This window comes from Vulpes lagopus, chromosome 7 (genome assembly GCF_018345385.1).
Source record: "Vulpes lagopus strain Blue_001 chromosome 7, ASM1834538v1, whole genome shotgun sequence".
In the NCBI taxonomy this organism is placed as follows: Eukaryota; Metazoa; Chordata; class Mammalia; order Carnivora; family Canidae; genus Vulpes; species Vulpes lagopus.
The window spans coordinates 12,525,957-12,550,217 of NC_054830.1; the positions used below are offsets into that span (position 1 = coordinate 12,525,957).

The 24,261-nt window shown below is 51.0% G+C and overlaps 1 protein-coding gene across 5 annotated transcripts in view; it reads left to right on the top strand.

Moving 5' to 3' along the window:
• MYO9B (myosin IXB) overlaps positions 1-24,261 on the top strand; it is an 89,226-nt gene that overhangs the window by 2,418 nt on the left and 62,547 nt on the right. For all 5 annotated transcript variants that reach the window (XM_041761016.1, XM_041761018.1, XM_041761017.1 and 2 more), the window contains exon 2: positions 16,218-17,113. In XM_041761016.1, coding sequence (XP_041616950.1) covers positions 16,274-17,113 — 840 coding nt within the window. In that variant the 5' untranslated portion in view covers positions 16,218-16,273. The remainder of the gene's footprint in view (positions 1-16,217; positions 17,114-24,261) is intronic.

Consider the following 24,261-nt stretch of genomic DNA (forward strand, 5'->3'; position numbering starts at 1 on the left):
ATGCCCTGGAGGAGGAACATTCTAGTGCTCTCACTGCTACAGGAATAATGAAATTCAGAGTGAGTGGTCAATGCAGCCACAGAGGTGGTGCAGGAAGTTGTGAAGACAGAATCAAGGATGACCAGTGCAAGCTTCAGGGCTTGGGGGATTCTGACAGGTTCCCTTGGAAGAGGTGGCAAGGTCCATTCAGGCCTTGATGGATTTGGAGGTGTTAAATCAAACCAGGAAGAGGGAATTGCACGAGCAGATCCCTACACAGCTCTGCCCTTTATTGAGCATCCTTTGTGATGGGTGCTTTTATACCCATCTCTTTTATTCTGCCAACCAGCAGCAAGCAGCCCTGGTTCTTTTTTCAGTATGGAAACTGAAGCTCAGGCAGGTGGTGCCTCCAGAGATGGCTCCCTGGGCTTTCCCGAAAGATGAAGGATCATCAGTAACCTCAAATTGGCAAAGACCAAATTGCCAGAGCATAACTTCTCAATTGCAGCACCATCGACATTGGGGCTGGGCTTTTTCTTTTTTCTGTGGAAGCTGTCCCACGCATTACAGGCCATCAAGCAGCATCCTGGGTCTCCACCCACTAGGCACCAATAGAATACATCCCTTGAGTCGTGACTACCAAAAAATGTCTCCAGATGTGACTGTGTGTCTCTTGGGGCATAAGAACCACTGCTCTGTAGTGAGATCTGGTCATTGCCCAGGCTTACCTTTGCCTCAGTGGGTCTTTGGTGTTTGGTCAGTTCCCAGGGAACTGCTGCCAAGGGCAGGCATGGGGAAGAGCAGCTAGCAACTGAATCCTGCCATCTGGTCAGTTCTTAATCTAGAATTCTGATAAAAAGAAGGCACCATCAGGAAGGGATTGAGGGGGAGTTAGCATGCCCCAAGAATGGGTAGCAGAGGAGGAACAAGAGGTGAGCCAAGGCCGTCTTTGCTCACGGGAACAGCAAATGCCATTGTCTTTCTCTTTGTCTTACGACTGACCTGAATTTCTACAGGAACCGTCCCTTGTCTCAGAACAAACTGTTGCTTTTCTTCCGAGATTAGAGGTATTAGATTCTCCTCTCGAGAGCTACTTTGGAGGTGGCCCCAGATCCGTGCGGCTCTTGAAGCCACATTATCTTCTCCTGTTCGCCCTCTTGGCCCCAGACACTGGCCGGTCCTCAAGCACAGACTGTGTAACTTTGGCTCTTCACGCGTCCTCCTCTGCTTGTTCCCCAACGAAGACATTGCTGTTTTAACTCCGTGGGAGGAAACAGCACATTCTGGGGCCTCCCGACCCCTTCTGGACATTGCCCTCCCCCCACAACCAGTCCCCATCCACCAGCCCTTTGTGTGCCCAGCGTCCCCAACCCACTGTGCCAGGCAGCCCCTGCTCGGCCTCCCCGCGGAGCAAGACAGGCCCTTCTCTCTGCCCTCATCCGGGACGGACGGAGAAGCAGAACAAAGGGCTCTGTCTGAGCGCCACTGGGTCCCCGGCAGGCCCTGTCACTTCACCTCTTTTCAGTTTTGCCCAGAAAGGGCCTCAGAGATTAAGCATGTCTCAGAAACACAGCCGGTGAGCTTGGGTTCTACTCATTTCCTCGGCGAGACTTTCTGAGTCCATGCCCGATGATAAATAAAGTAGTGATTCAAAGGTTGGGCCTGTGGGTTAGTCGAAGCAATGAATAAGCTGTCCGGGTCTGACTCACTCGTTTATGTCCCAGCTCTGCCCTGCTTCACGGGCTTATGTGTAAGAAGGGAGCCAGCTACAGGCATTTCATTACTGTCACTGCTGAGTGTAGGAGTTTCCCAGGGCCACTGGGATAAAGAACCACAGACAGTGCAGCTCAAGCAACAGAAATTTATTGTCTCATGGATCTGGAGGCCAGAAGCCCAAGATTAAGGTGTTGGCAGGGTCAGTTTCTTCTGAGGGGAGCATCTTTTCCAAGGCCTCTCTCCTTGGTGTTTAGTTGGCCGTCTTCTCCCTATGTCTCCGGACCGTCTTCTTCTGCGTGTGTCTGTGTCCAACTCTCCTCTTGTCAGGACCCTAGTCCTATTGAATCCAGCCCACCCTAGTAACTTCATTTTAACTCCATCACCTCATTAACGATCCTATTTCCAAATACAGTCACATTCCACGGTGCTGGGAGGTTAGACTTCAACATAATGAATTGGGACGTGGGGGTGGGTGGGAGCCACTTCAGCCCATAACACTGGGTAAGGGACAAACTTCATTTTTATTAACAAAGAAGTTTTGGATAAACCGTTGCACCAACAGAGTTTGCTTTGTTGAGTCTTACTCATTTAAATAAACATCTTAAGGGAGGTAGGCAAGTTGGCCACATCAACTTCGGAAGCATCCGTTAGGAATCTTCCAGATCTCGCACATGTCCTTACATTTGGGGTGCCTAGAGAGAGGTGATGACCCAGCTGGGGGAGGGGTTGGGGGAGAGGATCTCGTGGGCCTTTATAAGGGGTGTATTTAGAGCCAGGCCTAGGAGACTGTGCCTGCCTGGGGGCTAAGCTAAGGTCTGTAATCTGGCGTACAGAGGTCTCGGTCCTCAATGTTGCCATGGTCATGGGAGGGGGATCTAAAAACAACCCTGTTAATAAACCAAAATGACTTTTGGGACCAGCTGTTGCCTTAGGTGTTTGGACAAAAGAAGTTTCTGGAAGATCTGAAAATCATTCAGTGAAAAGTGTTAACGAGGCAGGTGCAGAGCTGGCTTTCAGGGTTACTGCGAGAACAGAATGGCCCTTGCCTCTTTGCGTGGAGTGCAGATGTCAGGAGTTGTGCCCACAGAGAGGCACGCAGCGCCAGGCGAGCTTGTGACCAATCAGGGCTTGTTGGTGGAGGAAAAGACACATGAGAGCTCTCCCAGCAAGCCCTGGCAAAGGTCATCTCCCTCAAAGGCTAATGCCACTGCATCCTCACAAGTGGAGTCAGAGTAGTATATCTGCGACAGGCCTGCTGGGGCTTTGCCCCAAATCTTCCCATTTGTTTCTCTGAGCATCTCCATCCCGTCCTAGGATGGGAGGAAAGGAGGGTCCTAAGGGGTGATATTTGAAATGTTGCTTCTCCGGTCCCTGGGACGCCCCTGGTCCTTTTATTTCCTTTCAAGCAGGGTCTCTCGCCACAGCTTGTGAAGAAGGGTCCTAGCTAGGGTCCTCAACTGTCATGTGGAGCTGTTTATCAAGTGCTAGTGAGAGAGCAGGAGTCCCAAAGAAAGTGCCAGAGCTAAGCCCAGCCCATAGATCCTCAAAGAGCCAGTCTCTCCCCTTGGCGGTCCCATAGGAGTCTGCCTGCTGGCTTCTCAGGGAGCAGAGATGAAGATGGAAAAGCTCTTGCTCCCTCATTCTAAATGTTACACAGTCAGGTGAACTTGGGCTTGGAATCTTGCTGATGTCTCCTGTGTCTGGGAGGCCCTGGGGACACCCTCGAGTGTGTAAATGTTGCTTTTCTTATTTATTTAAATCACAGATTGTCACCCTCAGCATTGGTGATGCCTGGGCCTGGGTCATCCTCTGTGATGGGGGTTGCCCTGTGTGTTGCAGTGCATTGAACAGCATTCCTGGTCTCCACCTACTAGATGCCAGGTGCCCTCTGCCCCCTGCCCACACCCACCCCCCCTGTAGTGATAAGCCCAAAATGTCTCCAGATATCTCTGAAGTGTCCCCTTAGAGAAGAGTCAACCCTAGATTGAGAACTACTGATTTAGGGGTTCTGTGGGACCTAAGAGACTTTGTGTTCTGTCATTATGTGGCTTGACTGAGATCCTAGGATGCCGCGCACACACACGTAAATGTACCACAAGTGGGGAGGGAGAGGGGAGATAATTCACAGATGCTGAGAGGGGTCACCCTGTTTTGTACCATTTAACTCATCTGGACTTTATTCTGATGTGTTTATAAATTAGGGACCTAAATAAAAAAAATTTTTTCCCAAATAATTAACCCAGTGTTTCTCGAATCTCAGCACTGCCAACATCTAGGGCCAGATCATTTTCTGTAAGGGGAACTATTCTCTGGGATAGGATACTGAGCAGCATTCCAGGTCTCTACATACCCAAATGAAAGTAGCTCCCCTTCCCCTAGTCAGAACAATTAAAACTGTTTCTAGTCATTGCCAGGTGTCCCCTGGGGCCACAGTTGGCCTGGGAGAGAAGGCGGGTATGAAAGAATGCTAAGCTCTAGGGCAAGAAGAGCTGGCTGAGACACTGTCAAGCCTGTGGCTGGCCCACGGGGACACCCCTGCCTCTGTGATGATGTCTGGATAGGCTGGAAGGGGAACCAGTTGGTGGCCATCACCAAAGATGTTGTCAAGACAAAACCCTGGGCTGTGGGCTGCCTGGGAGATCTCACTGGGTCCAAACATGGAACCAGATCATTATGGCAGAAACCAGGCCAGAGGGTAGGGTTTGTGGCCAGGAGGAGCCCTTCCTCAGGAGAAGACGGTGAGGCCCAGGATCACAGGTGGAGGAGAGGAGAGGACTCTGGGGGCTGAGTACCCCACCCTGTACCCAGAAGCGTTGGGGGGACAGAGTGCAGCCCATGACCCAGGCAGTTCAATGGGAACGAAAAATGAGGATAGGCTGTATGGTCTCATTGGTGACTAAAGGACCCAGGTCTTTAGTGGGGTGGGAACATTCTAAGGTGGACGTGGTGGTGACAGCCCACATCTGTGACCACGGCACAGACCGGCTGCTGCCTAGTGCAGTGCGAACGTGGAAGCTGTGTGGTATGTGGATTCTACCTCAGTAAGTCCGAGTAAAAGGAAGGAAGAGTCTTATCAGACCAAAACGCCATCTTGGCGTTAAAACCAGTGGGCCAAGGGGCCCCTGGGGGAGGCGAAGGGGATGTTAAGGAAACCAGAATTAAGGGGGGCCCCCCTCTGGGAGGCGATGTGGATTTTGAGGTGATAACAGCTCATCTGCAGAGAGCCCAGGAATGGCCAAGGGAGGAGCTGCTTTGTTCCAGGTTCCGGCTCTGAAGCAGGACTTGCTCCCCAAGCCGGGTGTCCCATGGACCCAAGTGGCCGACCCATGCTGGGCACTTAAGGAGTGGGTCCTCTCTGTCCCTTGTGGCCAGGCTGACACAGAAGCCTCCTTGGGGCCCCACTAGAGGCCCATGAGGATCCACACCACCTTTAAAAACAGAATGGAGCTCCGGGGAACCCTTCCCTTTTTTTAGGGGCCACTCAGCCAAGGTCTCAAGCAGGGCTTTTGTGTGCCGTCACTGTGGCCACCTGCAGGAGGTTCTCAAGGTGACTTTCCACCTGGGCATGATGACAGATGGGCTGTGTGATTTGGAAAGGGGTTCCCAAAAGGGCTCTCTTCTGCCCATCTAGGCCTTCTTCTCTGGGAGACTTCTGAGTCTCCATTTAGGGAGCCTACCAGTCACCGGGGAAGGACCGGAAGCATAGGTCCCCACAAGGCCTTGCGAGTTTGCTTTGCCCCTGTAACCAGAACCATCCTATGTCCCACTGGCCTGAACACATCAGTCCCCTCCCTCCCTGTCCCAGACCCCTGCTGGAGCCGTGGACCAGCAGCCCTCCCCTCCCCCACCGTGGTCCACCTGCCTCACACACAGCCTGGTTGACCCCTTCCAGATGTCATTCTCGTCCTGGTTCTCACTGCCTCCAACCAGCCCAGCTCCCCATCATACTTGCATGAAAATTGAAACTCCATCCCACGTTCACAAGGCCCCCCGCGGGATCTGACCTTCCTGACCTTGGCCCCTCCCCCTCCAGCCTCGGCCCTGCTGGCCACACTGGTCCCCTTGTTCTGAGGCCAGCTCCAGCTGCCCCTGCCCTTGGCGCTTGCCGCCCTCGCCTAGGCGGCCCTCCTCAAGAGCTCGGACCGTCTGGCCCTTCTTACTGCACAGGCCTCAGCAGTGGGCCCCTCGAACACTTCCCTGCCTCCTGGATCATCCAGAATGACCACCCTGCCCTGGTCGGTTTCTGTCTCCATGGCAGCACTGCTGACATTGGGGGCTGGATCATTCTCCATGGTGGGAGCCACCCTGTACGCTGTAGGGTGTCGAGCAGCATCCTCGGCTTCCACCCTCCAGAGGCTAGTGGTGGTACCTCCCCACTTCCCCAGCAGTGACCAGAATGTCTCCAGCCATAGGCAGGTGTCCACTGGGCAGTGCAGATGTGCCCTCGGGTGAGAACCACTGGTCGGATACTTTGCCAGATTTTTCTTTACACAAGCACTGTGTCGCTGTTGAAAATACCTCTCTGCTCATGGAGGGAGGTTTGGTTGCTCATGGTTGGTTTGTCATTGGGTTCCCTCAAAGCCAGACCCCTGTGGCCTCCTTCACTTCTACATACCCACACCCCTAGGCCTAGTGTGGGGTGTGCACTGGAGAAACATTTGTTGACCAGAGAGGCATTGAAAGAAGACAGCCTGTTCTGTTTCAGAGGAGGTAGGGGAGGTAGTCACAGACCCCAGGGAAAAAGATCAGCCTCTAGGCCTCCGAGAGCAGCTGAACAAATGGAACGTGCTGCCCCAGTACATACCTGAGGGAGGGGCTTTCTCTAGGGCTCAGACCTGTTGGGCCAGACTGAAAGGTTTGGAGGAAAGGACTGGGGGGGGGGGGGCAGTCATGCTGGGGTGTTTGGGATGGGCTTCTCGGGGATATTCAAATAAAGCAGGAGAAAGGCAGTGGTCCTTCTCAATCGAGGCCTTGCTCAGAGCATCTGATATCTTCAGCCCTGGACACCTGGATTAGAATCCTGGGGCTGCCATAAATGACTACCATAAACTCAGTGGCTTAAACTGTAGAAATTTATTCTCTCAAAGTTCTGGAGGCCAGAAGTCCAGAGAATCAAGGTAGCAATGGGGACTTGTTCCCTCCAAAGGATCCGGGGGTGGGAAGGGGTCCTTCCTTCCTTGCCTCTTCCAGCTTCTGGGGGCTCCAGGCGTTCCTCGGCTTGTGGCCACATCGCCCCAAGGTAAATGTTAAATTGCCCTCTAGCTCTGACCTGCCAAGCCTGGGAAACATGCTTAGCTTGTGGCTGTTTCTCAGCGTGTCCATCTTTATGATTGTTTCACCTGATCGTTTCTTCTTAAAAAGTCTCCCCAGGCTCGAGGAAGCATGCGTTGGAAAGTGGAAACGCGCAGAATCTTAAGTGGCGCTTCCTACATGATTCTGCTGTAATGCTGGCCTTCTCCTTTTAGCTTGAGAATGATTTCATCTGATAAACATGTGGCTTCAAATTATGGCCTTATATAAACGAAGCAGCTACACTACATTTTCTGGAGGCCCTGTCCGCCTTATTTTCCAGTAAATTCCGAATTATTCACCAGGCCGATAGGCAAAACCTTGCGTTTTTGAGCATAGGGCCTTGACCAGGCCTTGAGAGCAGCTCAGTCACATTTGTCTACTTACCCCCAGGGCTTAATTTTTGGTTGTGTTGTATGTATGTCCTCTCCCACCCCCCACTTTGTCTGCCCCTCCCTTCTCCAACAACATAGGAGAAAAGCCCTGAATTTTCAAAGTGCAGAAAGTATAGAAGTGTGGTGTCTGCAAAAGCTTTTAATTTTCCAGGGTTTAGGTCTTTCAGCAGGAATTTCTCTGACTATGGTAAAACGCACATAAGAATTAGCGTTAGTAACATCGAGTGGATTCACAAGGTTGTACAAACCCCACCTCTATCTAGTTGTGCAGACCCTCCCCTCTCCCCCAGCCCCTGGCAACCACTCATCTGGTTTCTATCCCTGCATGTTCTGGACGTTTCACATCCACAGAATCATACCCTGTGTGGCCATTTGCATCTGGTTTCTCTCACTCGGCTCAGTGTTTTCAGAGTCCACTCACGTTGTAGTGGATGTCAGGCTTTGTTCCTTTTTATGGCTGAGTAATACTCCAGTGTATGGAGAGACCACATTTTATTTATGTACTCGTCCTCTGATGGGCATTTTGTTTCTGCCTCTTGGCTCTTTCAGTGGGCAGTTTTAGAGCCGGCCAGCTTGGTTTCCATTTGGTGACGAGGGCATAGTTCAATTCACCCATGAAGTTCTGGGTGGATAGATCCCGTCAGTCTGGAAATGGGTTTTGCTTCCTCTTCACACACTATGAGTGCTTCAGTGAGCATCACTGGTGGGAGGGTAGAACAGTGTTATGGTTCAGGGGAAGGATGAAGACACAGGTTTTCAGGACCTGCCGCCCCCAGCACAGCTGCAACCTGCCTGTGGTCACCAGTTGGCCGAGCTGTTCCCCGTCCAGGGACCTGCCAACCCCTGGTTCCTCAGCCCCAAACCTACTTCCTTTCACTCTGGGCACAGTATGGGGATTCTTGGGGCATAAGTTTCATACCCACTTGTGACCAGGGCCTTGAAGACACAGTGTGACCACCTTCCAGGTCTCAGGCTCCATTAAGACTCAACGAGGAAGGCATACTTGGAAGCCAGAGAAAACAGCCTGGTACCTCCAAGAGAGATGTCACTGTTGAAGAACGTCCCCTGAAGCTGTGATAATTAGCAGTATGGCACCACACAGGCACCAACAGCCCAGAAGCAGACCCACTGTGTAAAATAACATAATATACTGTATTTAACAAACTGAGCAGACTCCCCGATCAGGAGAGGGGAGAAGAGTCTTTAATGAAAGAGATCATCTGGATCCCCATTTTACCTCCCACACTCTACTGGGTTGACTGGCGTCTTCCCCAAATTCATGTCTGCCTAGAACCTCAGAATGTGACCTTGGAGATATGATAAGTGAAAGATCTCAAAATGAACTTATCCTGAATCTTGTAACTGGTGTCTTGTAAGGAGACACAGAAACAGAAAAGGACACTATCTGATGATGGACGAAGAGGTTGGAGTGAAGCATTTACAAGCCAAGGAACATAGGGTTGCCAGAAGCTGGGGGACGCATGGGACAGATTCTCCTTAAGAACCTTCAGAAGGAGCCAGTCCTGCCTGCCAACACCTTGATTTTGGACTCATCCAGAAATGTGAGACAACAAATTTATGTTGTTTTAAGCCACCTAGTTTATAGTACTTAATTACAGTGGTCTTAGGAAACTTCCTACACCACCAAAATAATTTCCAGATGGTTAAGAGTTTAAAGAATAAATGCCGGGAAGCAGAGGGATGCAAACCAAAAGTATTAGCTCCATGTTCATCAGACCTAGGAGAGGAATGAGCAGCAGATATGAAAGACATCACCCATGGATCCAACTGCCTGGAAAATCCAGTATTTGTATCCAAAACTACTGTAAGTAAAAGCAAATTGCCCTTAACCCTGACAAACCATTAATATCCTTCCTATACAAAGAGCTGTTCCAAAACCATAAGCAGTAGGGAAAAAATGGGCAAAGGACACGAACAACTTAACAGAAACAGAAAAATCATTGCTTGAGATACACAACCTTTTTAAAAGCCCCACCTGACAGTCAAAGGAATGTAAATGACAAGATGCTCTTTTGTGCCCACTAATGGCTGTGGGTTGAGAAAAATATTGACGCTTGGTGCCAGTGAGGAAGCGGGGAGGCAGGTACTCTAATACCACTCCAGGACCCCTCACTTGCGCGGGTCTCTCAGGAAGACACTTTGGCAGATTGGATGGGGATAGGGGAGGCTTCACAGCGAGAATGCAGAGGGAATCGATCAGCCCAGTGTTGTAGTGGAAATGCTGCCACCTGTGGAACCAGGGAACTCTGGGTCTCTGCTTCTGCTGTCGGGGACCGATCGTGCCCTGTGAGATTTTGCATTGAAAGCAGGGTTGTCCTGGAGCTGGTGGAGGGGCTCAAGGGGCATTCTGACCTGAGGGAACAAGAACATCACCCCAGGGAAGCAGCAGGGTGGGGAGGGCCCCTCATCTGGGGTGCGAATGAGGGAAAAGGAAGGAGGGGTGCCTTGGAGTAGGTGGGTGGCCAGCCCTCCAGGCCTGTGGTGAAGGCCTGGGGGGTGTCTCACAGGGATACAGCCCAGTCCAGAGGGACTAGGCTTTCTCCAGTGGGTCAGGGGCTTTGGACAGCTTCTTTCTCATTGGCCTGGAGAAGCCTGCAAGGTCTGATCTTTGATCCCTGGCCTGGTTGGGGAGTGCCTGGAGCATTTCCAGTGAGTCAGCATAAAAACCAAGAGATAGCCATGCTTAATCGGGGCCAATGGCCAGGGACTCTTGTGGGCTGGCCATGGGGTGCCCTTGAGGGGCTCTGTGCTGGGACATGCGTGTCTAGAGCAGTGCTTCCAGGGGCTCCCCTGCAGCAGCCCAGAGAATAGAGGCAAGGGGTTCTACCTAGGGCCCTCCTCATTGGCTAGTAAGAAGAGAGGGCAGCTCTGGGGACACAGCAATCAGGATGTGGTCAGGGAGGATGTGGGAGGGGGAGCAGGGAACCAGCCTTCTGGGTATTTGGGGCTGGGAGAGGTAGCTGCAGTAGCCTGGAGGTGGAGTGTGGCCCCTGGGAGTGTACAGAAGAGTGGATAGACCTCAGGGCAGAGTCTTGGGGCAGGGGGGAGGTCCTTGCATAAGAGCAGATCCAGGTGATGCCTCCATCCCGAGGACTGCAGAGCAAGTGAGCAGAACCAGGAGAGGCCAGTGGCTAGCAGATGTGACTGGTGAGAGCTTGGTGGCAGCTTTGGGGAGAGGCATAGTGGTTTTTTTGGTGTGTGTGGGGGGAGATTGGATTGATGGGCAAGTGGGAGTGGGAAGGGCTGGCTCCAAATCATATGGAAGGGAGGAGGGAACCAGGCTTTACCATAGACTGGAAAAAGGTTTATTAGTGTCTTTGGCTTTAAATCACACAAACTCTTTTTTTTTTAAGATTTTATTTATTTATTCACGAGAGACACACAGAGAAGGCCGAGACATAGGCAGAAGGAGAAGTAGGCTCCCCACAGGGATCCTGATATGGGGCTTGATCCCAGGACCCTAGGATCATGACCCGAGCCAAAGGCAGGTGCTCAACCACTGGGCCACCCAGGTGCCCCCATGTGAACTTTTCCAGTGGGAGGATCCTCCTTCAGATGAACCATTCAGGCAGCAGGGAAAGGAGAGTGTGGCACCCTGGGGAGAATGGCCAGGTGGAGGACAGACAGATCCGAGGCAGAGGAATTTCCCAGGATACAGAGGTGGTAGATGTAGTAGACCCTCTGGGTTTCCTGCAGGGGACCCCAAATGCTGTCCGTCCTACCCACCCCTGCTCTTTGGTTATCCCCCCTCCTCACAGCCCTGGTGGTCAGCAGTCACTCTGAGCCAGTCTTTTCTCCTTCCTCTTGGCCTGGGGGAATGGGGCATGCATCAGCCGGTCCTATGACTGCCCACATGGCCCCCAGTCTGTGAGCACAGGAAGGTGGGGGAAGTCTCTGGAGCCCGGAACAAGATCACATTGGTGGGCTCTGATGGCTTCTCACTCAGGGTCAGTGTCTCCTGGGAGGAGGAAGCAGGCGCGTCTGTGTGACCTTTCTACTACCCACATTCCTGCATTTGGATGTGAGAGTCCAGAACCCCGAGTCCATGAGCCGGATTTCACCTCCAGAAGTTGGGGTGCACTACAAGTGCACCGTCACCCGTGTCTCTACAAGTGCAAGTCACAGAAGGGGCCGGCTCTGCCTGGAGCCCCAGCTCTGTGCATGCGTGTGTGTACATAGTCGTATTAAAGTGCTGCGTGTGCACGTGTCCCTGTTTGTGCACATGCATGTGTTCTGTGAGTGTGCATACGTGTGTGTGTTTGTATGAAACTGCATGTACATGCATCCTGGTTTGTGCATGTGCTTTAGGATATGTGTGTGTGCGCACATGCCTGAGTGGGTGTATTCATATAAAAGCGTACATGTTCACATGTGTCTGTCTGTGTCTGCATGTGTTGCGTACCCATGAGCCACGTATGTGCATTTGTGTGGCTATGATGAAGTTGCATATCTATAGTTTGGGTTCTTGCATTCCTCACCTGGCTTGGAAGCAACTAAACTACCCACCTTCCACACCATGTGGTGTGTCCATGAAAGTTCAGTGATCACCTCCAGTTATGTCAGGGCACAGCCAGGTGGATGGCATCACCTGGCATCTCTGAACACCTGACACAGCTTCCCAATGGTTTCTTCGATGTGGTGTCCAAGGAACTCAATCCCTGGGCTCAAGGGTTGGATATTTTGAGAAGAGAGTAAGGAGTCTTAAAAAGATGTTCAGGGAGATTCCTGGGTGGCTCAGTGGTTTGGCGCCTGCCTTTGGCCCAGGGCGCGATCCTGGAGTTCCAGGATTGAGTCCTGTGTCAGGCTCCCAGCATGGAGCCTGCTTCTCCCTCTGCCTGTCTCTCTACCTGTCTCTATGTCTATCATGAATAAATAAATAAATAAATCTTAAAAAAAAAAATAAAAAGATGTTCACCTGGGGGACCGGGTGGTTTCATGATGATCCACTTAATTTTTTTTAAAAAGCTTTATTAATTGTCACTGAAACATTATAAACACTTCTTTCAAGTGTGTGATTTGTAGCACATGCAAACACTCGTGAACCCATGACTGAGATAGTAAATATATTTGTCACCGGAAAAGTCTCCCCTGGCTCCTTTGTCAGCCCAGGCGGCCATTATCAACTTTCTATCTCCATATGCTGCATTTTCTAGGATTATATATAAATCCAATCATATACTGTATACTCTTTTTGAAACTCTTTTGAGCTCAAGGCCACCTGGCTGGGTTGGGTTAGAAAAGCATACAACTTGATTTTGGGATCATGAGTTTGAGTCCCACAGTGGGTGTAGAGATTATTTAAACGTAAGTAAATAAACTTAAAACTTTACTGAGGTGAAATTCACACAACGCAGAATTCACCATTTTAAAGTATGCAATTCAGTGGTGGTTTGTACATTGTCAGTGTTGCACAACCTCTACCTCTATGAAGCCACAGAATAATGTTATCCTCTACAGGGACCCCCCCGCTGTTAGTAGTCACTTCCTATTACCTCCACCCCCTCCCCCAGCCATTGGCAACCACGATCTGCTTTTTGTCTCTATGGATTTGCTTGTTTTGGACATTTCATTTAAGTGGGATCCTACACCATGTGGCCTTTTGTGTCTGGCTGCTTTTACACAACACAATGTTTTTGGGGTTCATCCATATCGTAGTGTATATCAGAGCTTGGTTCCTTTTTATGGCTGAGTAATATTCCATTGCATGGAAGGACCACAGTCTTCATCAGCTGATGGATACTTAGGTTGTTTCCACCTTTTGGCTGTTGTGAATTGTGCTGCTGTGAATGTGCATGTACAAGGATTTCTTTAAACACCTATTTTCAGTTCTTTTAGGTCTATACCTAGAAATGGAATTGCTGTACCCTTTTTTTTTTTTTTTTTGTCTTCTTTCACTCAGCACACAGATTCTGAGATTGTTGTGTTGTTCCATACTGTTGCAAGGATCAGAGATTGCTCCCCTCTCCTGGCTGAGCAGTGTTCCATTGTGTGGCCAGTTTGTTCATCCATTTGCAGATTGATACACATTTGAGTTGTTTCCAGCGTGGAGCTCTTAGAAACAAATGCCATAGAACATTTGTGTACAGTCCCCTATAGGGACATCTGCTTCATTTTTCTGGAGTAATTCCTAGGAGGGGAACTGCTGGATCATGTGCTAGTTGTATAACTAACTTCTAAAGAAATTGCCAGTCATGTCCAAAGTATATGAGCCATGTAATCTAATACTGTTCATGTGTCATATCCTATGGCTGTTTGAAGACATTTAGCAACATTCATATCTGTTTATCTGCTAATCCTGCTTAAATGAATCAATGCCAAGGAAATGCTCAGAGCAGTGCATAAAGATGTGTGTCCACAAAATCAGAAACCAACTGCCCATCTATAGCAAAAGGATCACATGCTTTACAATTTCTCTGTGTATAGTGACATGCTGAGAAGGCATTAAAAATCATGTTTCAGTATGTATTTTATGACATGGGGAAACATTCACGAGTGCCAACATATCACATAACAATCCAAGTTTCATATATATATATATAACATATGTTAAACTAGAAGAAAATACCCCAAAATTACTTGATTTAGGAGAAAGTTTAAAAAAATAAATATTCTCACTTCCCCTGACCTTCCTACCTGTTGCCGCTACCTATAGCTGGCCACATGAACTTTTAATAACAGCTTTATAAGGTGTAGTTGTGTTTAGCCTCGCCCTCCCCTGCCCTCCTAATTCTGCTGTAGGACTTGGTCTCCCAGAGTCCAAATCACCTCAGCCTCTAGCAGCTCCTCACACTCCTGGTGCTGAGTCATGCTTCTGTCTACAAGCATGTCTAGTCAGCAAACTTTTTCTTTCCTTGTTTTTCTTTTCTTCAGCAAACTTTTTCTGTAAAGGATTGGAAAATAAGTACATTTGGCTTTTCTAGGCCTTTAGGTTACAGTCTGTCACAACTGTTCAGATCTGGTGTCAAAACAAGCAACCAGGGATGATATGTAAATGAATGGGCTACACACCAATAAAACTTTATTTACAAAAACAAGGAGTGGGCCTTATGTACCCTTTTCCTACCTTTTACCTTCCTGTTGAACGAACTTCTCTTCACCCTTCAGAACTCCTCTTAGATGTTGGCCACTCTCCTAAAGCATTCTGTGGCTCTCAAGGGGAATAACTTCTCCATTTACATGGTTGATACACTTTCACATTTGTTTGCATATCAAGCTACTCCCGCTCAGCTTTGAACCAAAGTCTGGTTCATCTTTGTATCCTCAGCTGTGCTTAGGTGGCACCCACTGAGCCCATACAGGACCCACACTGCGTTTGTGTCTCTTACTCCAAAACACAAAATGAACTGCTGGCAGCATTGGCTTCATTTTCTCTTTTTCCTGCAATGTCTTAAGAAGCAAATGCATTTTTTTTTTCAAATAAACTTTTTATTTCAGAGTCATTTTAGATCTACAGAAAAATTGTAAAGACAGCATAGAGTCTCCTATACCCTTACCGTAGCTTCCTCAAATCCTTTATTTTTTTAAGCTTTTATTTATTTACTCATGAGAGACAGAGAGAGAGAGAGAGAGAGAAAAGCAGACTCCCTGCAGGGAGCCCAGTACGGAACTCAATCCCAGGACCCCGGGATCACGACCTGAGCCGAAGGCAGATGCCCAACCACTGAGCCATTCAGATGCCCCTGGCTTCCCCAAATCTTACGTTATCTTACAAACATCTTACATTATAGGACCATGTTTGTACAACTAAAAGATGGACATTGGTACACTGCTGTGAATCAACCTCCTGATGTTATGTGGATGTCACCAGTTCTTCCATTCATGACCTCTCTCTGGTCAAGATTCTGTCCAAGGAGCCCCATTGTATTTAGTCCCCATGCCTTTTCAGTGTCCTGTCTGGATGGTTCCTCAGTCTTTCTGTGTTGTTTAAGACCTTGGCAGTCTCAGGACACCTGGGTGGCTCAGTGGTAGAGCATCTGCCTTCGGCTCAGGTCGTGATCCTGGGGTCCTGGGATCAGATCAAGTCCTGTATCAGGCTCTCTTCAGGGAGCCTACTTCTCCCACTGCCTGTGTCTCTGCCTCTCTCTCTGTCTCTCATGAATTAATAAATAAAATTAAAAAAAAAAAAAAAGAAGACCTTGGCAGTCTCAGGGGAGAGTGGCCAAGTATACAGCAGGATGCCCCTGATCTGGGTCTGTCTGATGGTCTTGTCATGATTAGACTGAATTATGGGTTCTAGAAGCAAATGCACTCTGAACAACTCTCCCAAACGAGTTTTTTGGGGCTCTCCTTTAGTCTTCTATGGAGTTTCAGAATCCCTGAGTTTCAGGGCAGGTTCAATCTTGCTCAACCCAACACACCTCCTGCTGCCCCTTGTGTGTTTTGGGGACATAACCAAGGCCCAAAAGGGAGCTTGGGGAGCCACTGGGGGAGGTTTTGTCAGAGAGGGGAGGCCAGGAAAGATGTGGGTTGGGAAGGGCTTAACCAAGAGATGGTCATGGCCATTGGACTTGCAAGCCTAAGAGGCTGACTGGCAGGTTGGTGGGGAGCAGGAACTGGGGCTGGGAAGGAGCACATTCCAGGGGAAGAGTCTGATCTTGGGAGGGGAAGGAGATCTGGTGAAGTCACTCTGCAGCAGTCACAAACCTTAGGTTTGGTCACATTTAAGGACAGATGGAGGCTCTTCTGCCCTTCTGGCTTTTGGAGAGAGCTCTTTTAGGGGCAGGGGATTTCCTTCTGGCCGAGGGGTGGTGTCAGTGTCTCCTCCCCACCATCACTACCACTACCACCACTCTGACTGTGTCACCCCCTCCCTTCCAGCTCCAGGACGCGCGCCCCGAGCCCGGGAGGCATGCTGAGGCCAGGCTACCGGCAGGATGAGTGTGAACGAGGCAGGCAGCTCCGGCCGCGGGGGGCAGGCAGCCTACCACCTGCACATCTACCCGCAGCTGGCCACCAGCCAGAGCCGGGCCTCATGCCGTGTGACCGCCACCAAGGACAGCACCACTTCCGATGTCATCCAGGATGCCATCGCCAGCCTGCAGCTGGATGGCACCAAGTGCTATGTGCTGGTGGAGGTGAAGGAGACAGGTGGGGAGGAGTGGGTGCTGGATGCCAACGACTCCCCTGTGCACCGCGTGCTGCTGTGGCCACGGCGGGCGCAGGACGAGCACCCGCAGGAGGACGGCTACTACTTCCTGCTGCAGGAGCGCAACGCCGATGGCACCATCAAGTACGTGCACATGCAGCTGGTGTCCCAGGCCACAGCCACCCGGCGTCTGGTGGAGCGTGGCCTCCTGCCCCGACAGGAGGCGGATTTTGACGATCTCTGTAACCTCCCTGAGCTGACTGAGGGGAACCTCTTGAAGAACCTCAAGCACCGCTTCCTGCAACAGAAGATCTACACGTACGCGGGGAGCATCCTGGTGGCTGTCAATCCCTTCAAGTTTCTCCCCATCTACAACCCCAAGTACGTGAAGATGTATGAGAATCAGCAGCTGGGCAAGCTGGAGCCACACGTGTTCGCGCTTGCCGACGTGGCCTACTATGCCATGCTCCGAAAGCGTGTCAACCAGTGCATCGTGATCTCAGGCGAGAGTGGCTCAGGCAAGACACAGAGCACCAACTTCCTGATCCACTGCCTCACCGCCTTGAGCCAGAAGGGCTATGCCAGCGGCGTTGAGAGGACCATCCTGGGCGCCGGCCCTGTGCTGGAGGTAAGCCAGGCCGCCGGCGGGAGGGGCCCTCTGCCTTAATGTGTGGGTTTTATTCTTGTTCAGGTATAGAGACACCTCTGCCCTCGAGATAGTTGGTTATACTCACAGTTTTCTAGAAACAGCAGGGGGCTCGGGGGTGCTCAGCAAGCTACACAGGGCCATGCTTGGGAAGCACCAGGGCTAGTGTGGAGGCAAGTAGACTAGAGAAAAGGTAGGCAGAGTCACTGTTGTGGTTCTCATGGGAAGGAATGGGGAAACCAGTGTGTGCAGGCTTAGGATTGGCTAGATCAAATAATTCTGGGGATCTGGGACATAGGGGCTGCGCTGGTTGACTGGTACTTGGCCCTGGGGTGATCAGGGCAGGAGTTAGTGGCCCAGAGTGTGAGAGCCTGATAACAGAAGTGGTGGGGCTGTGGGCTCTGGAATGGTTGGTTTGCATGTGCAAGGCACACTCATAGGCGAGTTCTTTGCTCCCAGTGATTAGGTAAGTAGCCCTGGGAGGGGCAGTCCTTTCAAGGTCAGCCAGGTCCCCCTATATCAAAGCATAAGAATATAGGGGGAGAAAAAGGCCTGATTAATAGACTCTTAATGTCTAGGAGGACAGCAATCTATACTCCCAATTCCGAGAAAGGAGAGTGGAGAGTCCAAACTGAGCAGTGGAGCCTGTAGTACAGAAGGGAGCCAGCAAAGCAGAGTGTAGCCCTGGGGGCTAGGCAGCAGTGATGCTGAGGGAGGGGGCCTCCTAGCATCACCATAAAGGCAGTGGGGGAGGAGGTGCTCTCCACCCTCTGTCCAGTGTCTCCATCAGCCAAACTCCACAGAAGCATCAATGCATCACCGTGGCTGAGCCTTCTTTATGCAGGGGCCTTGATGGTGACCACACAGCATTCCTTACTCTTGGGGGCATGGGACCAGATACATCCACGTCTCAGAACATGGTCTAATTGCCATCACCTGGTGAGAGCTAGGATGATGCAGGGGCCTAGGGATTGGTGCCTATGGGTTTGGAGTCCAGGGCTCCACTCTTTTTTTTCTTCTAATTAGAATTTAGGGATAATTAAATATTTCTAAATAGTTGAGTTTTATTAAATATAATAATATAAGTCACTATTATTTCTTAGAATATTTTAGATGTATAGAGATATGGAGTAGACAATACAGAGAGTTCCCTCCCCCCCCCCAACTCCCCATACTTTCTCCATTATGAACGTCTTGCATCAACTATTAGTGTGGTACATTTGTTACAATCAAAGCCATTATTGACACATTATTAACTGAAGTCCATGATTTACACTGGGATTCACCCTGGATGTTGTATATTCTGTGGGTCTGGACAAAGGCGCAGTGTCACAAATGTACCATTATGCTGTCATACAGAGTAATGACACTGTCCTCAAGTCCTGGGCACCTCCTCTTCCTCCCTCCCTGGAGCCCTGGCAGCCACGCATCCTTTGACCGGCTCCATAGTTTTTGTCTTTTCCCGAATGGCATAGAGTTGGATTCATCCTGGCTATAGCCTTTTTGGACTAGCTTCATTCACTTAGTAAATGTACATTTAAGTTCCTTAGTGGCATGAGAGCTCATTTTTTCAGATTGCTGAGTAACACTGCGTCATCTGGGTGTGCTGCATCTGTCCCTCCACAGGACCCCAGACCATCCCTTCCATGGGGTAGTGAGGAGACCTATCCCCACCTCCCAGGTGAAGGCCTGACACAGCTACCTTGCTGTCATGCAAATTCACTGAAAGCCTATCTAGGCTATGCCTGCTGAGTACATTTCAGTTCCTCTTTCTCTCTGATGATCTGTGAGATCATCAGCAAGAAATTAATCGGGGTTGTGCAGTCTGGCCCTGTGCCACCATGTATAGCCAGCCTATTTCTCCTATATACATATAGTCGTCTTTTTTTTTTTTTTTTTTTTTGGTACAAACGTTTTAAAAACTAAAGAGTAATCAGCCACAGAGTGTGTTTTCCTCTTTAATGTTGTGTGCCTACATGTCTCGCCTCCTTGGTTTTGATCACCTGTTACTTCTGCAAATATTCCGTGTGCACAGCTGCCATGTGCCAGGCACCATCCTGGGCCCCGGGCTCTGTGGTGGCCCAAATCTCACAAAGGCCTGCTTTGGCAGAGCAGTTGCCCCAGGGACGAGGAGGCAGGCAGCAAAATAAACACCAGGCCTCAAATGCAAGGTCAGTGCCAATAAGAACAGCAGGCATGCCCAAGGAAGAAAGTTGAAGGGAGCAGGAGGTGAGAGGTGTTGCTGAGCTGGGCCCAGAAGAGGTCAGGAGGACCATGCAGTGTCTAGAAGGAGGGCACAGCCAATGGAGAGCCTGGGAGGCTAGGCTGTGCCTGGAGTGTTAGAAGAAAGGTGGGGGGCCTGGAGGCCTCCAGATGGGGCCAGAGCAGAGTAAGCAACAGCCAGAACAAGAGGCAGTGGGGACAGTGAGGTGATAAGGAAGTGATGGCAGATCACTTGGGACCTTGTGAGCTCTGAGTTTTGTGTGATGTGGGAGCTACAGATGATGTCCATAGGGTGATCCAACTCCGTCCCAGCTCCAGAAGTAGCCTCAATGAAGCTGCCTTGAAGCACCAATCAGAGGCCGTGGCAGGTGCTCCAGGCCAAAGCACTACAGTCCCAGATGAGATGGAGCAGGCCGTCAGTGACGGCAGAAGTTAAGTAAGTGAACGAGAGGGCAGATCCAGCATTTACCAAATCAGGTGTTTCGCCAAGTGGAGCTTTTACCCCCCACCAAACCAGGTAGCTATGCCCATGCTTCATGTGGACTCTGAGCCCAGATGTCCCATCACAACACGGTGCAGAGGCAGGTTTGGCACCATGGTGCTGTTTCCTTTTCTGGCTAAGGACCATCCACGGCACCGGGATGAGGTCTGATGGTTCCCGTAACACATTACCACAAACAGAGTGGCTTCAAACAACAGAAACCTCTTCTGTCAGAGAGGTCAGTTCAGGGTGTCAACAGGGCCATGGTCCCTCTGAAGGCTCTGGGGGAGGATCCTTCCTCACCTCTTCTTCCAGCTTCCAGAGGCTCTAGCATTCCTTGGCTCTGCCCCATCATTCCAATCTCTGCCTCTGGTCACGTGGCCTTCTCTTATAAAGATATCAATCACTGGGTTTAGGGCCCACCCTATCCAGGATGGCCTCATCCTAACTAACTACATCAGCAGAGACCCCATTTCCAAATAAGGCCACGTTCATAGGCGTCAGAATATGGATAGTTTTTGGTGGCAAGTCAACCCTCAGCAAGCCTCTGTTGAGTGAGAGCTGGCGGCATCGATGCCTTCTTCCCTGAGGGCTGCCCCTGCTCAGTAGTTGTCCTGGGAGCTCCTCCGCTGAAGCTGCCCCAAGGGATTCTGGCACAATCTTCGAGGGCCATTAGTCACCCTTCTTGCCTAGTGTCTGCACCTCATGAGTCAGATGCCTCAAACCCCGCCTGGCTGCCTCCCTCTAGCTCCGTGGTGTGAGCTGGCAAGGCCAGATTTCCCCAGCAGTGAGGAGCTGCTGGAGGGCGGTGCCCACGCTGGCTTCCAAAGCAGGCTAGAGCCAAATCCACGTCATGGCCATAAACGTGCTTCCTGGGGCAACCGCTTGGAAAGGGAGGAGACTTTTAGTTTAGAGCTGGGCTGCTCGGCCAGAGCCCCCACTGATGTCTGGGCCCAGGCCATTTCCTGGTGGAGCCGCCCCATGGACTGCATGGTCCTGAGTCCTGGCCTCCACCCACCAGATGCCAGTAGCATCACCTCCCCCCAGATGTGACAACCAAAAATGTCCCCAGGTATCACTGAGTGTTCCCTGGGGGTAGATTATTCCCCAGGTGAGAACCACTGTCACAGCTCTGGATCCCATGAGACCAAGTCCTCTTTCCAGCGATGACCGTGTAGAAATTTTGCACCAATTCCAGCCATTTCTGAGCTAAGCCAAGAGTCACTTTCTAATAACCAGGATAATTTGTTATTGTGCCTTCGGGTACAGATCCGTCAACATCCTTACAACATCTCTGCCCGTTTTAAAGACAAGGGAAGAGGGTCCCAAAGAGGCGTGCTAGTGTGCAGGTGTCCTGGGGCTGCCGTCACAAAGTACCACAAACAAGGGCAGGGGGGTGGGGGCGTGCTTAAAACAAACAGGAATTAATTCTGTCACAGTCCCAGAGGGCAGAAGTCTGAAATCAGGTTGTGGGCAGGGTAGGTTCCTTCTGGAGGCTCTAAGGGAGCATCTGTCCCAGGCCCCTCTCCTGGCTTCTGGTGGCCACCAACAGCCCTTCGGTGTTCCTCGGCTTGTGGTAGCATCTCTCCGATCTCTGCCTCTACCTGCACATGCGCCTCTTCGCTTTGTGTCTCTGTGTCTCTAATTTCCTTCCTCATCTAAGGACACTTGTCACAGGATTTAGGGCCCACTGTAAATCCAGGATGATCTCACCTCAGGATCCTTATATTAATTGCATCCACAGAAACCTTATTTCCAAATGAGATCTCGTTCACAGGTTCCAAGGATCAGGACTTGGGCATATCTTTTGAAGGGACACAAGTCGACCCACTACAACCCAGGTTCCCCAGGCCACACTACAGGCAGCTGTGGCTAGACCATGGTGGGAACCTGGCCTGGGTCTGAGCCTGAGTTCATGGTACCTCTGTACATCTTCATGAAAGATTTCTTCCCTTAAAAAAAAAAAAAAGGGGCACCTGGGTGGCTCAGCGGTTGAGCACCTGCCTTTGGCTCAGGTCATGATCCTGGGGTCCTGGGATCAAGACCCATATCCGGCTCCCCACAGGGAGCCTGCTTCTCCCTCTGCCTATGTCTGCCTCTATCTGTGTCTCTCATGAATAAATAAATAAAATCTTAAAAAAAAAAAAAGTAAAGAAAAGAGATTTCCTCCCTTACCTTGGCCAGGGCCACAGGAGGCCAAAGATCGACATATCTTGTTAGCCTTTGGGACTTTTTCTCAGTTCCCTGAAAGGAGAAGTTGAATTGTTTTGAGGTTTGGGTGTCGCCAGGCTGCCCCCCCCTTCCTTGTGGGTTGCAGCCTCGCTGTGCAATTCTGACCAAAAAACAGGAAGGGGGCACTGTGGAAGCTAGTTCCAATCAGCTGATCTGCCTGCCCCTGCAGTTAACTGTTACTGTCACTTATTGTCACCGCTTCGCATGATGTTACTCAGCCCTGCTCTGCCATCCTGCAGCCTGGCCTCCAGACTGCCTTTAGACACGTGAGGTTTATTCGAGACTGTTGTTTTAGCAACAGAACACTGAAGTTGCACAAGGCAGGCTCCCCAGGGCAGTGAGCGGCCTGGGGTCCTCCCTCCTCTGTGCTAGGGTCCACTGCCCATCCCGGAGGCCCTCAGAGAACCTGGTGACTCTAGATGCAGTGACCGAGGCATCAGCCACGGGGCTGGCCACAGAGCATGCCTCCTCTCTGGGGGCCCACAGACCTCAGTAACAGGGCTGATAGTGTGGGCCTCAAGGTTGGGGTTCTCTTTCCTGAACTGAGACAGTTGCCACCAGCAATTGCTGATGCGCACAGGGTTTTAATTTCGAAAGCAGAAATGAAACGAGGATGCTTGCTGGCCAGGCCATTTTCCCAAGCAGCCAAAGGCTGCTGTGTGCTGGGGTTCTGGACCTTTGCATAGCCACCATGGCCTGGCCAGTGCAGAAACAGGAGGCTGAGAGATTGTGACACCCTGAGGCACCTGCCACATACCCACAAGAGGCGAGTGACCTGGGATAGCGAGATATGGGACCAAGAGGAATCCTGGAGCTCGCTGCTGCCCCTGACTGCCTCTAGAGGTCCAAAAGGAGCCAGTCCTGGGCCTGGCATCAATGCCAACCTCAGTCCCGAGCACCAGGCCCCTAGGACCCACAAATCCAGTCTCGTGTGACCCTAGAAAGCTCCCAGCCCCCCTCCACCCAGAACTACATGCCATTATCCACTTTGCCTTTATTCTCAGGAACACCTGCCCAGGCTATATCCTTCATTCCCACAACTGCATGAATCAGCCAGCCTCTGCCTGGCCAAGTGAAACCACTTGGCCAGGGTGACTAAGGTTCCAGAAGCAGGGGTTTGCCTCTGCACTTCAAATTTCTATAGAAGGGCTTTTTTGAGATATTATCCACCCATTTGAAGTATACAATTCAGTAGTATTCAGTGGATTCACAATGGTGTACAACCCTTACTTCTGTCTAGTTCTAGAATGTTCCCATCCCCTAAGGAAGAAACACCATGGGCAGTTGCTCTCTGCCCCCCTCCCCCCAGCCCCTGGCAATCCCCAGTCTGCTTGCTGTGTCTGTGGATTTGCCCATTCTGGACACTTGATGTCAGTGAGATCCTATGCTGTGTGGCCTTTTGTGCCTGGCTTCTCTCGCTCAGCACAATGTTTTTGAGGTTCACCCACGTTGTAGCATGAATCACAGCTTCATTCCTTTCTATGGTTTAGTAATATTCCATCCTGTGGGTAAGACTGCACTTTGTTTCTCTTCACCAGTTGTCCCAGGACTTGGTTCCTTTGTATGGCCAAGTCTGCAGTTGGGTTTTCTCCCAAGCCATGGCCCCCCCTCCCTGCCCTGGCCAGGCCAGTGCTTTCCTGCCCCCCTTGGTGCCTCCCTGCCCCTCATCAGTGACAAGAGAATGGAGACAATGGGCACATGCGGAGTTGATTCCACTGGAGATTCTCAGGGTTGCCTGAGCCATGCCGATAGGAGGGAAGCAAAGTCTGGCCAGCAACCCACTTTGGATGTATGGGCCCTCCTGGGTGTGTCAAGGGCAGGGTGGGGCCTGTAGACACACCTAGGTGGGTCTGTCTTGTCACCCACCTGTGTGTGCCTGCTGCACCTGCTAACAGGCTAGCATGCTGGTGCTCAGGAGCAGGGCCTCCAGAAGCCAGTGGGAGCATTTGCATATGCTGTTAGGCTCCTACCCACGCCAAGGTGTCTGAGTGGGACAAGGTCAGAGGCCGCTATACAGTGCCACCTGGAGCTACTTCTGGCTGCTGATGTGGACTGCTGTCATGGGAGGGGGGGAGGGGGGAGCTCAGCAGAGGCAGCACAAAGACCCCCTTGACCCCAGGGCATGTTGGTCCTGAGAGGTTGTCCAGTCATGTGACCTAGCAGGCTACACAGGCAGAGGGGCCAGAAGCAGGGG